This window comes from Cheilinus undulatus, linkage group 8, assembly GCF_018320785.1.
Source record: "Cheilinus undulatus linkage group 8, ASM1832078v1, whole genome shotgun sequence".
Taxonomy (NCBI): domain Eukaryota; kingdom Metazoa; phylum Chordata; class Actinopteri; order Labriformes; family Labridae; genus Cheilinus; species Cheilinus undulatus.
In genome coordinates this window covers 43,412,654-43,426,988 of record NC_054872.1, presented here as the reverse complement: position 1 = coordinate 43,426,988, position 14,335 = coordinate 43,412,654, and the positions used below count along the sequence as shown (strand labels likewise).

Sequence of the window (14,335 nt, the reverse complement as noted above, 5' to 3'; positions counted from 1 at the left end):
TGCAGGACCTCATTACTGTTGGTTATCATTTTAATCTACTGAGCCGCCACAGGCCGGCTGGAGGAGGAGGAAGAGGCCATGCTAGAAATCTATTAAAAGGGAAAAGGACATGGTTGAGTGGAGGAGGAGTGAGCGCAGGAGTCCATTCCTCTCAGCCTGTTTCTTTCTGTTTTTCTCTCTCTTCATCTTCTTTCTTCCCCTTCCCCGCTCATTTTCTTCCCTTTCTCTTTCTCGCTGTCTCAATCTCTGTCGTTATCCGTCTGCCTCTCCCTCCGTCATCTCTTCCCTCCTCACCCTCTCAATCTCTCTCTCCGGGGTTTTCATCTTGACCTTCAGACACCTCCTCCTGGTGCCACTTTAATAACTTACGGGGGGAAATAGGAAATGTGGTCTCAAGTCAAAATTGAAATGGGTTTTTCACTGCAGGCTGTTGATATTCTGGTGGCAGAATGAGGGAAGCTGCTTCCAGAATATTTTTCATCAAGTTTGTGCGCGGCATCATTTCGGTTAATGAAGAGAAATGACGCGATGCAAAGTTTCCTGTCTGACCTCAAAAGCTCATTTTCTTGACCCGCGCTGGTGCTTTCAGTCTGGGTAACTTGTTTTTTCATTTTGATGAAGACATTTTGAAGAATGCAAATTTGGGGATTTTGCCCTTCACTTATTCTGTTATTGATTCTGCACAAAGTGTATTACTTTTGATCCCTCATGCATATTAGATTTGATTCTGGTGGGACTATATCACTAACATTTGCTTCCCAGTTTATTAGGATCACGTTTCCTCCTTTCATTTCCTTTTAGCAAGCAAGGTTGTTGAAACTCTACTGCATCTCTTTTTTTGCCCTCATCACCAACTGCAGGCTTCAAGTCACTGCCAGGTATCCAAAAAGTTGTGAAATTGAGAAAAAATGTGACAAAAATCTTCCATGACAACATAAAAGATAGAGGAAGTCTTTGATAATTGGTATTTGGTCATCAATTTGCAAGAAATTCCAATTATAATTGGCTATAGCTGTTTCTCTTTTTGTCCTGCTGCATAACCTGAGTGTGCTTGAACTTGAGGTCCCAAACTGATGGCTGACCGTTCGCCCTAAGGATTTTCTGATAGAAAGCAAATTCATGGTTCCATCAATTACAGAAAGTCCTCCAGGTCCTGAAGCAGCAAAGCAGCTCCAGACCATCACACTACCACCACCATGTTTTACTGTTGGTATGGCGTTCTTTTTATTAAAAGCTGAGTTTAAGGGGCGCAGGTGGCAGAATGGTTAAGGCGCGACCCATATACGCGGGCGGCCCAGGTTCAAATCCGGCCCGAGGCCCCTCACTATATGTCTCTCCCCGCTCTCCTCCTTGTTTCTGACTCTATACACTTTCCTCTCCTCTATCAAATAAAGGCACAAAATGCCCCAAAAAATAAACCTTTAAAAGCTGTGTTTAAAAGTTTTAGTCCAGATGGAACAGGATGCACACCTTCCAGAAAGTTTAACTTTTGTCGTGTCAGTCCACAGAATATTTTCCGAAAAGTCTTGGTGAGCAGCAAAATATATTTTGACAAATGTGAGCCTTTGTGATCTTTTTGGTCAGCAGTGGTTTTGGCCTTTGAACTCTCCCATGGATGCCCGGTCTCTTTCTCATTGTTGATTCTTGAGCGCTGACCTTAACTGTTAGGCCTGCAGGGCTTTAGATGTTTTTCTGGGTTCTTTTGTGACCTCCTGGATGAGTCCTGGATGTGCTCTTGGAGTAATTTTGGTAGGCCGGCCACTCCTGGGAAGGCTCACCACTGTCCTAGGTTTTCTCCATTTGTGGATAATGGCTCTCACTGTGGTTTCCTGTAATCCCAAGGCCTTAGAAATGGCTTTGTAACCTTTTCCACACAACTGTTTCTCATCTGTTCTAGAATTAGGTGTTGCTTTTTGAGATTTTTTCGCCAACTTCACTTTTTAAGACGGGTTCTATTTAAGTGATTTCTTGATTCAACAAATCTGTTAGTGATAAGGCCTGGGTGTGGCGAGTGAAATTGAGCTCAGCTTTCCAAAAAAAGGTGGTTAATCATGATTTAACAAGGAAGGCTATTGCTTTTTCACATTGGGCCAGGTAGGTTTGGATGGTTTTTATTCCCTTTAATAAATAAAATTATCATCATTCAAAAGCTGCATTTTGTGTATACTCATGTAATCTTTGTTAAATATTAGATATTGTTTGATGAAAGTGTGACAAATATGAAAAAAAATTAGAAAGGGGGCAAATATTTTTTTTCCACAATGCTGTAATTTAGCTTCATGTCTTTATTTAGCTTATTAAACTAATCATTACTGACATTTGAGTTTGAAAGTATGAATGTTGTTATGATAAAGTCCGATGAAGTCATTATATTTTTTACTTTTATGAAATTATAAGCTATTAAAATTGTCAAATTAAGGGTGCCCTATCATTTTGAATGATTTGGCCGTGCAGTCAGAATAAAAGCTTAAAAATCAAAGCTGTATAAGTTTGAGTTTTGGAAATGCTAAACTCGATGACCTTGCTGCTTTCCACATCACACACTTTTCTTTTTAGCAGATAAGAGCTCCCCTTACTAACTTCATATTTTGTATGCAGTATGCATGCCAATAGGGCACACTATTTCATCAGAATATTCTCCCTTGAACTTTCGCCCTCATGCTCAGACACATCGAACAAATGTTAAAGTCTCTACAGCCAAATTGAAATAGTTAGGAATGTAGTCGCCTTGGTGATATTAAACGCAGGTTTTCTATCATGTGCTCTTTCATTGGCTCATTTGAAATGAATTATCTCCATGGAGAATGTTTGGATCAGCCAAGGTCCCAACCCAGCTTGAATACTGCAGGATATATCAGGATGCAGTGTGAAATACTGTAAGGTTTCGACATGTAGAATCTTTTTAGCATATTTGAGGAGTAACTAAACCCCAGAGTTTTGGCTTAAGTGCACCTCCCCTCATGTCACATCATACAGTCTCTGCTGCCTTTACAGATTTGACTTTCAGTCAAAGTGCCACAAATATCCAAGCAGACTTACCTGAGCATGCCACAGTGGTGAATGCTCCTGTAGAGGACACAAGTTCATGATGAACTTCATTTTAGGGAAATGAGTCTTATTCCCAGTCTTTGAGACCCATAATCCTAGAGTTACATGGTGGTGTCTCTGATTGTTGAAGCCTGGCATACCTGAAACTTCCATGTTTTGCTGCTCCCCTAAATCTGGCTGTTTTTTTTTATACTACAAACATTTTGATGGGAAAAATTATTCTGTACAACAGTTTTCCCAACATTATCCCCTTGCCCCTACCCCCCAAATATTTATCTAAGATATCAGTCATTGTTAAACACTTGTGTGGAAAAACATAATTCATTTATTTTCAAAAAAACATCAATTTGACCTGAGTGGGTTGATAAAATCCCAGCATAATAGGCCTGGACACTCTTTTTCTTAACAAGAGACCATTGCATAGGAGCCCGTGTCCATAGCTGGATTTTTTTTTTTTTTTTTTTTTTTTTTTTTAAGCTCTGGCAGTGCTTATTTTTAATTCAAAACCAGTGTAGTCCAAAGTTCTGAGTGATCAGCATCCTGTGCAGAAAAAAAAAAAACGGCCTCAGCATCAGCTGTTTTTGTCCCCCACGCTAAAAGTGCTCTGAGTTGAAAACTGTTCAACTTTTGGAGCACCGCTGCACTTGTCAATGCCACTTCCTCTTCACTGGCCAATCAAAATCAAGAAGGGGCGGAACTTATGACAAAAGCGGAAAAGAAACCGTTCTGACTCGTCTTTATTCGTCTTTTTCTAGGGGAGTGTTCAGATCTGCAGCTGCTGCCTGTGTCAGGACAGGATTCTTTTGATTGTCTTCATGTCCTCTGTGTGATACGCATTTCCTTGAAATACAGAAATATGAAGCACATAGAGCCATTTTAAAACAATGTTCCAGATCTACCGAGGACCAGAGATTCATTTTTTATAATGTAGCAACAAGGAAAGCTGTTGAGAAATGCTCTGAAAAGGAGGTTATCAGCACTGCCAGCACTAAAAAAGCCAGCTATGGACACAGGCCCTAAACCAGCCATTATTTTTACCACTGGAATGTATTATGAAATCAGCCAAATAACTTATTTAATAGCTTCTTGCAAAAAGATCTTTGTATAAACTATACATTATAATGACATCATATTAGGGCAACTCTAAAACAAAAATTAAAAAACGGTTAATTTCCAAGAAAAAAATAAAACTTTTTTGTGTAACAAAAATCTTGAATTTATGAGGAAAAAAAATCTGACTTTTTTACTTAAAAAAGCACCATAAATTAAAGTGAACCAAACTTGAAATTGTTGAGATTATAAAATCAAAACTAGTCAGTTCTGAGGAAGAAAACCCTGCCTTTCCTCACACGAGTCCTGCAGTTGGAATCCTGATCGGATGATACTTCCTACTGGGACTAAGCAATAAGAAAACGTGTGATTTTAGCCCAGAATCATCCATAAGACATTTCTGAGGTTATCCTACCTCTGTTTTCAGTTTGGTTTTGTGTACATTTTTGACTCTACAATGTCATAAATTTATGGCAACTTTCTTTTAAGTTTATATTGTCAAAACTTAGGAATTTTTAACTCAGAAATTTCAAGTTTTTTCTTGCAAATTTACAACTTTTTAAACTCATAAATTCTGAGTTTGGTTTCTTGTAAATATACAACTTTACTATCTCCAAAAATGCAATTTGATTGTCGAAAATTTTATTTTCCCATACTTTAGTGTTACCTTCATAACCCATTATGTTTCTAACCATGATTTAATAGTAATTCTAATAATAATCTGTACATATAACTTTGACAATGTCAGAGTGGACAGAGCTAATCAGTTTAGGGATTTGCAGGAGACATGTGGCTGCCATGATGCATGTGCATCTATGTAGATAACAGCAAGAATACACATGCATATCAAGCCTGACTCTTAAGGACTATTAACAAAGGAGATGTATTGTATTGTATTGCAATGCGAAAGAGATGTGATGCAGTCCAAATACATTGTTTGACACAAGTCCCACCTCTCACCAAGCACTATCAAAGTCAATCATAGCCAGTCCAAATACCTACCCCCTGGATCCAGCCCTGTTCAAGCTCAATGAGTGACCATTTATCAAAACTGATATCGGTCTCAGAGAATACAAGGGACAGCATTATGACTAAAACCAATGATTTTAGCAATAGAAATGCATTTATCCTGGTTATGTAGTCTTTATATAGACATTGAACTGTTTATGTATTTCATATCTTTATTCCTATGTGATCAGTCACACTAATAAGATAAACCTCACTGTATTTTTGGTTTATCTTTCATCTTTATTTATGATGATGGACTGCTGAAAAGATGTTTCTGGAAAAAACACAATCTAATCTTACTTGTTCTACTTTGTCAGACGAGGGATTTGATGAAATTGAAATGATAATAATAATAGTGCTAAAAATAAATGTGATCATCACAGCCCTCTGTTCAGATGTTCTTTGCTATCAAATGCACCAACATTAGACAGTCAAAGCCATTCATCTCTCCCTCACTCTCTGCATGCATTTCCATTAAATGAGATACAACTGTTGCTCCCTTTTATCTCTGCAATTCCATTTCAACATATTGGTATGAGGAATATGATGTGGAAGCACCCAGAGAGCGTGCTCTGATATTAAACAATATGGCTGGAAACAATGCCACTGTTTTCCAATTTAATTTCATAGTGAATAACCTGCGTATTTGATTTGATTTTCATTCTCTTCCCTCAGCGTGGATCGAGATGGAGACGGGCACCGCCTCATGTCATGGGGGTTTTGGGGAGGGCGTTGCAGAGAAGGGCAGAAATAGAGAATGGCATCATTAACATTCCCTGACAGTTAACGTTTCAATCTCGCTGCGTGGCAGAATCCCAATATTGACAGAAAGTACCAGATGACAATAAGACAGAGAAGAAAAATGTGGGAGCTAGATTTTGGATGCGGCCCGGGCCTGACTGGGGTTGCGGCCGCTCCAATCTAATCAACAGCTGCGTGATTGGAGAAGCTGAAAAGAAACAGAGTCTATATAAAAACCGAGATTCAGCAGCTGCAGAGGAGATGTTGGATGGAAAGTAAAATGGGGACACGTTCATTTCTAGACAATTTATCCCAAACTTCTCCAAAGGATTACAGTCAGTTTGAAAATTCCCCCTGACTTAGATGTTGTATTTGTTCTGCTCCATGGTTAACTCCTATATTGAACTTCAAATTCACGTTTTTGACATTTTGCTTAGCTTTAACCCCAAACTAAGGCTTAAATAAACACAAAACTAGAATGCAATAACACCTTTGCATCCACGATCTCCAAGAGCGCAAGCAAGGAAGTCCAGGGACTTGAATTAGTCCGATGTCCAAAAATAATGTCCAAAGATCTATATCTGAGATACTCAAACGTTTATGAGTGGAATACACACCAGTGTTCAGCTGGCAGATTGTTGCATTTAAATGACTTCACTAACACTGATTAGACTAACAAAAAATTCCAAACGATCAAATATTTACTGCTCCGAATCTTGCATAAAAGTGTGAAACTGCTTGAGCAAGTATGAAGTAACTATTTAATGAGGGTTTTTTTTTTTATATATGATATAATAATACCACTGGCTGGATGCAAACTGATGTGAATGTGATGCCATGCCACATATTAATTGGCCTAAGGATTCTTTAAAGTTTCTAACCTTGCAAAGCAGATGGGTTTGCTAGACTATCTTTATCATGAGGCAACTCTATATCTCCAGTCCACAATGTTTGTGTCAAATGGCCAATCAACCTCGTTTAAGGTTAACAAGGCCATAGCTATATGTGTATTTTAGTTGTACTGGAATCTGTTTGCAATAGCTAGCTATGGTGTGGTGATTACCTTGGATTTAGCTTTAGCATAGCGTTAGTTTTACCAGGACTTGACCATTTTACAATGTTACAATGTCATTTAGCAGACGCTTTTCTCCAAAGCGACGTACATTTGAGAGCAAGAACAACACAAGCAACGATCTAGACAAGAAGAAACAACATCAGTAAGTGCCATCAAGTGCTTCAGGTCCAATTGGACGCAAGTGCTGCCATGTAGAGTTTAAGGCAGAGTACCTAAAATTGTTGTGGAGTTTTTTTTTTGTTTTTGTGTTTTTTTTTTTTTGTTTGTTTGGTTTTGGTTTTTTTTGTTTTTTTGTTATTAGACAGCAACAATGAATCAAGGAAAATATGGGATCACTAATCGCCATCCATTAGACTTCACAACAACTATTTACCAAGTACCAAGTGCTGGATCATTCCCAAAGAGCTGGTAAAAGAAATCCCAGAAGTAGAGCAGGACAGTGCGAGCTAACTATAGTTGGGAAACTCATTCAACCACTGGGGACAGCAGTGGAGAATAGTCTGGCTGAGACTCAATCTACTACTGGGGACAACAGTAGAGAATTGCCTAGCTAAGTGCAAAGTGTTCTCTGAAGAGCTGGGTCTTTAGCCTTCTCTTGAAAGTAGAGAGGGAGTCTGTAGATCGAATGGAGTTGGGTAATTCATTCCACCATTTAGGGACAACAGAGGAGAAGAGTCGAGCTAGTGACTTAGGAGCATGATGTGCTGGAAGTACCAGGCGCCTTTCGCTGGCTGAGCGTAGTGGGCGAGAAGGGGTGTAGACCTGGATGAGGGACTCCAGGTAAACAGGAGCAGTTTTAGTTACTGCTTTGTAAGCAATGATTAGAGTTTTGAATTTGATGCGAGCTGCAACTGGAAGCCATTGTAGAGAGATTAAAAGAGGCGTGACAAGAGCTCTCTTGGGTTGGTTGAAGACCAGACGTGCTGCTGCGTTCTGGATCAACTGCAGAGGTATAACTGTGCATGCCAGGCCTGCCAGTAATGAGTTACAGTAGTCAATACGTGATATTATAAGGAGTTGTGTAGCATGCTCTGTCAAGTAGGGTCTGATCTTCTTGATGTTGTAGAGGGCGAAACGGCAGGACCGAGCAATCGAGGCCACATGGACCTTGAAGGTTAGCTGGTCATCAATCATGACACCCAGATTCCAGGCTGACTTAGTGGGCAAGAGATTATTTGTTCCAAGCTGGATACTGATCTGCGGTTCCACAGTGGGACTGGCTGGGATGATAATGAGCTCAGTTTTGGGCAGGTTGAGCTGAAGGTGACGTTCCCTCATCCATTTAGAAATATCAGCAAGGCAGGATGAGATCCGAGCTGAGACAGTTGTGTCATCTGGTGGAAAGGACAGGAATAGCTGTGTGTCGTCTGCATAGCAGTGATAAGAAAAGCCATGGGAGCGGATGATTGCACCAAGTGAGGTGGTGTATATTGAGAAAAGTAGGGGACCAAGCACAGACCCTTGAGGCACCCCTGTTGATAAGCCATGCAGTTTAGACACTCCTCCCTTCCATGATACTCTAAAAGATCTCCCTGTGAGGTAGGACTTAAACCACTGTAGGGCAGATCCTGAGATACCACGTGAAGAGAGTGTGGAGAGGAGGATTTGGTGGTTTACTATGTCAAAGGCAGCGGACAGATCCAGCAGTAAGAGAACTGAGGACTGACCAGCTGCTCTGGCCAAGCGAAGTGATTCCGTTACCGACTAAAGTGCAGTTTCAGTAGAGTGGCCCCGCCTAAAGCCAGACTGATTCTGATTAAGTAGATCATTGTTCTGCAAGTGTTCTGAGAGCTGTTTGAAGACTGTGTGCTCAAGTATAATTGATAGGAATGGGAGAAGTGAGACCGGCCTGTAATTTTCAACCAGGCCTGGGTTGAGAGTGGGTTTTTTGAGCAGTGGTGTAACCCGCGCTTGCTTGAAAGCAGCTGGGAAAACACCTGTGGACAGAGAGGAGTTAATGATACAACTCACAGCAGGGCTGATTGTGGGCTCAATCGCCTGCAAGAGATGTGATGGTATCGGATCGAGGGGACAGGTTGTGGGCTTAGAGTCAAGCAGAAGCCTGGTGACTTCGCTCTCACTTAGTGGAGAGAATGAGCTAAGTGAGGCATCACTAGCTGGTGGAAGAAAACTGAGTTGGACAGGCTCAGAGAATTGGTTGCTGATGGTAGAAACCTTGTCAGTGAAGTAGGAGGCGAATATGTCTGGAGTCAACATACTGGAGGGTTGTGGGTTAGAAGGAGAGAGGAGCAAGTTAAAAGCAGAGAAGAGTTTGCGTGCATCAGTGGCAGCACAGATCTTTGATTGATAGAATGCCTTCTTAGCAGATTTTAGAGCAGAGGTAAAACAGGACAGTTTTTGCTGATAAGCACTCAAGTCAGTGGTTTGTTTGGATTTATGCCATTTTCTCTCTGCCGCCCTGAGCCCTGCCCTTTGGGTTCTGATGACCTCAGTGAGCCAGGGAAAAGGTGGAGTATTTCGAGTAGGCTTAGACACCAGAGGGTAGAGTTTGTCCAGAGAGGAGGTCAGTGAGGAGCAGAATGTGTCTGTGGCCTCGTTAACAGTGAGTGTGAAGGACTCGTTACATGAGGCTAGTGCAGCTGAGACCTCGTCAGACAGCTGTGTTGGGTCAAGTGACCGAAGGTTTCTGCGGTATGATCTTAATTGAGTAGTAGATTGTTGAAGTTCAGGTAAGCCAAGTGAGAACTGAATGAAATAGTGGTCAGAGAGGTGAAGTGGTGTTACACTCAAATCAGCCGTGGAGCAATTGTGAGTTAGAATCAAATCCAGTGTATTACCAGCCTTGTGTGTAGGAGGCGTTTGAACCAGTTTCAAGTCAAAGGAGGACAGTAGTGAAATAAAATCAGTAGCCTGGGCTCTATCCAAGTGGATGTTCATGTCACCCATGACAACCAATGGTGTGCCATCATCAGGGATGTCTGAGAGTAACATGTCCAGTTCCACAATAAAGTTGTCTAGGTGACCCCAGGTGGGCGGTATACCACAACCATGTAAGCCTTTATTGGGGCAGTGACCTGTACTGCATGATATTCAAATGAGGTGTTATTGGTCAAGGGTTTGAACTGGCTGAAGTTCCAGCTATGAGAAAGAATAATGCCTGTGCCACCTCCTCGGCTAGAAGAGTGAGGTGTATGAGAGAACACTGCATCAACTGATAGAGCAGTTGGTGTTACAGTGTTCTCAGGACGGACCCAAGTTTCTGTCAGGGCTAGGACCTGAATGTCAGACAGTTTAGTGAGGGAATTGATGAATTCTGATTTGTTAACTGCAGACTGGCAGTTCCAGAGGCCAACTGTGATAAAAGGTTGTGGAAAAGAGGCATTCTGCAAAGTGGATAGATTATGCAGGTTTCGTTTTCTGTAACTATTGTGCTTCTTTCTGTTCCCATATATGACTTGTATTTTTTGGTTGCACATGTTGCGTTAGACTGCTGAGGTGCGTTAGACTGTTGTGAGGCAGTGCTGCCTGTCGGTGGCCTTGCTGGGTGGACTCGCAAAGGTAGACTCGCTGGTCTTTACCCAATGTGGTCTTCACACAATTGGGCTTCCACAAGGGCTGACGCTTCAGCGCAGTCTGTGTACTTATATAGAGAGACATGCCACAGATGTGCACAATTGAGTTGATTGTGCACAGCCGCTAACCGCCCCAGCTGGCAAATTTAGATTCAAACTCTCTTAAAGCTTGGACTACAGTGAAACGCTGCCCCAGCTGTTTTCACTTTAGCAATCAATAGAGGGAGCCACACGCGTCAACTGCCTCACCTATTGTTGCAGAGAGAGTGAAACTAACACGTTCAGCCTAAGCAAAACTGCCAACAACCTACTTCCAACTGAAACAACCAAAAGCAGATTCCTCTTACCAAGTAGCTTCTCCCTTCCTATCTCAAAGATCAGAGCTTGTTCTGCTGGCAAATTTAGATTCAAACTCTCTTAAAGCTTGGCCACAGCGGCAGTTTTGTCAGAACTGGACCCCATTTCTTTATCAAAACAAGGGCAGAGATCAACACTGAAGACTTGTTTCCGCTCTTCTCCCAGTCTATTTTGGCACCAGTTTCCGATCATTATGGGTGCTACAGCTTGGGTGTAGCTGTAGAAAAGAGGCAGCTTAATCAGAACTGGGCCACGATTCTTTTAAAATCAAGAGCCACACCAGAAGCTGGCATCAATTTTATTCACAAAGAAGCTCCACCATACTCAATCTACAGAAATGGTAACCTATAAGCTCAAGAGTAGCGCATGCGTATGTTGTCATTTTGTCTTGTCGGTCTGATTGGTGATGTGACAGTTTTTCCAATCACCTTCTGAGGATTTTTTTTTTTTTTTTTAAAGTCCTACCCTTCCCAAACGCTTTCTATGGAAGCTTTCCCAGATGATTCTGAAATATTCATGCAATGGATATATGAAACAGTCTATCTGGCATGTCAGGTTACAAGGTTTCAAGAACCTGGGCCAAATCCAGTTGCCCCCTTTGGATCAAGCTTTGGATTACTGGCCTGGATAATTAAGAAGCTACACAGAATGATGCAATGTGACTTGAGACAAGACCAGAGATAATGAGATAATATCATACAACATGTTAGACACAATGCAATACACTGCCATATAAACGATATGATAAAATGCAGCATAATGCATGTGATGCAATGCTATTTGACACCAAACAATACAATTCAAGGTGAAATCATATTATAGGTTAGAAGTTATACTGTGCCATGCAATGTCATGTCATGTGACACAAGATAAGACATTATAGGTTGTCATTCCACACATACACACAAAATTGTCCAATGCAATGCAAAGTAATGAGGTTTGATGTAATGCCATGAGATGCCATGCTATATTGTGATGGGTCACCATGTAATACAATATATTAGATCTGATAAGACCCAGGACCATATGATACAGTAACATATGATATGACATGACACCACATGATTGTTAAACACAATTCAGGTCATTATAATAGTTGAATCAATGATGCAGCACATTTTAAAAGATGATATCTCAGTTTGTTTGTGTCACTTTGTAATTTCGGATAGTCAAATTAAGTTTTGGTCATCTGCTCATTCTTGGTCTCATCAAATCCATATCAGTGAATGGAGAGTAACATTTACTGTATTCGAAGGATTTATTGTGAGCTCTTTGACTTTAAATTGTTCTCTTTCTGCTTCCTACAGCAGATCCAGGATGCTGCAGACCAGGGGGTGATGTTCGTGGGATTCGTCCAGGAACCCTATGGAGCCCCATGCACCCGTATTAGACAACCAGACACCCCGTCTCTTTCCCTGCACTCCAGCCCCAGCTCTGTGCTCGGCTCTCTGGGAAGCTGTAGCCCCTCAAACCCCTCGAGTCCCACAAACAATGCAGAACCTGGAGCTGAAGCAAAGGACAAAGAGGGGAACGAGGATGGAGCGCCAAACGAGAACACTGGGAACCATTCAGGGAGTGGGGTGCAGGGCGGTCTGGATGAGGTGTCGCCTGCAGCGTCGCCGATATCAGAGGGAGATCTGACGGAGGAGGACTCGCCATGTCACAATAACAACAAAGACAGAGACACAAAGGAGAGGCTGAGATACCGCCGGCAGAGAGGAGATGGTGAGTGGTCTCTATGGTTGCATTTATTAACTCATACTAGGAGGGAAATTAAGTCTTGAGGAAATAGGATGTTAAATTGGACCACAAAGCATGTGTATGCGGTGAAAAATAAATGAACCTGAAGGAAAAAGAGAGAATTAACAGTCACAACAGTAGGCTTATATATGTTGACCAATTTGGAGGAGGACTTTTGGGTGATTCTTGCAAAAATATTGAAGCAGTCTCTGTGTAATTGTTTGGCCATGTGCATTAGAGCACGGCCTGACAATACTGAAGCCAGGTTTGATTGTGAGTCAGTATCTTTGAGTTAAAAAACAACCATACAAAGGTGCTTGAAAGATCAAAAATGTGTCTAAAATCCACAAGAAACATCACCACAGAAGCCTTAAGGAGACACAGGTCTATATCAGGCCGGTTGCATGTTTGCTGCGTGACAGCTGTGGCATCCAGTTGTGCTGTCACGGCTTTTGTGCTTGACCTGTGTGTGCTGTGGGATCCATGCACCTCTCTTTAGCCATGGCCCTGTCTTTCTGCTTAAATTTAACCTTAAAAATCTCTCTAATGTTATATAACTGAGCTGGGAAAAGTTTTAGAATAAAAGCATTCTGCACAAATGAGATAAGATTCTCCAAAGAAATGCCAAACAGGATTTTACTTTGAATAGCACAAACAGGAAGTCTAATTCTGCTGTTTTTATTTAACCCATAACATACTCTGCCACTGTGGACTACATATCTGCTGATAAAGAATATAAATTAGGTTGTGTATCATTTTATTTCTGTTGGTTTTGGCTAAGGGAAACACAGCTCAAAGTACAACAAGGCAAGTCCTCTATTCTCTAGATCCAGGCTATTCAGTTGGTGGCCTTACATCAGGGCTGTCTCTTGAAGTGCAACTGAATCTCATCACGTGCTTAAACTATTATAATAAATAATCTTGATTATTGAAAACAGAGTCAAATGAATTGCATACAAAATAATATTGTATGTGCTTCCATACAGAAACTCAACAAGCCACTGAGAACCCTGAAAAGACTAGATTTCACTCCAACGTGTGGTTATTTCTAAAGGGAAAGCAAGGACAGAAGAAGAGTTTTGTTTTCAGAGGATCAATATTGAATTTGATTTTTTACAACAGTGAATAAATTTGATTCAAAATCAAATTTATCAAGGTTAATACACAGGCTCCTCTATTTAGTTCAGTCATTCTAAACACAAAATAGCATTGCATTTCAAAGCAGGTTTGATTGAAGAAATAAAACAGGAACAAACAGCAGCAGTGAGAAATAAATAATGTGATAAATCAGGGAACAAGAATAAGCATCAGGCTAAATTACACAAGACTTAGACCTGAATGCACACATATAAAACATCAACATTGCTTTAAATCAGAAATGAATAAGGAATGCTTTATTGATTAGCAGGAGGATTTCTGGTCATTACAGTTTCTGTCATACACAATATAAAAATAGAAATACTAATCAGGAATCTATATAGGAAATGATTAGAATAAGACATGTACATATAAACAAGCTATACATACAATGGAAAATTGTGTTAATATATAATTTTTGTGGCAGTCTATTGGAGGGTATTTTTTACCCTTAGGGACATGGGTGTCACATTTTTTTATACAATCTGACACTGCACAAAAAATATAAAAATTGTTAAAAGTCAATCTTTATGCCAATCTTTGACACTCCCAGGCTCAGACAATTCCAGCCAAAAAACCTAACAAATTTGCATGTATGATAGAAGATAATTCACTTTTTGTGTTTTTTGTTTTAACTAAAAGATAA

At 40.7% G+C, this 14,335-nt stretch overlaps 1 protein-coding gene across 1 annotated transcript in view; it reads left to right on the top strand.

Annotated features, from left to right (window-relative positions):
- LOC121513497 (raftlin-like) overlaps positions 1–14,335 on the top strand; it is a 252,499-nt gene that overhangs the window by 145,404 nt on the left and 92,760 nt on the right. Inside the window, exon 5 of the mRNA XM_041793287.1 lies at positions 12,120–12,537. Coding sequence (XP_041649221.1) covers positions 12,120–12,537 — 418 coding nt within the window. The remainder of the gene's footprint in view (positions 1–12,119; positions 12,538–14,335) is intronic.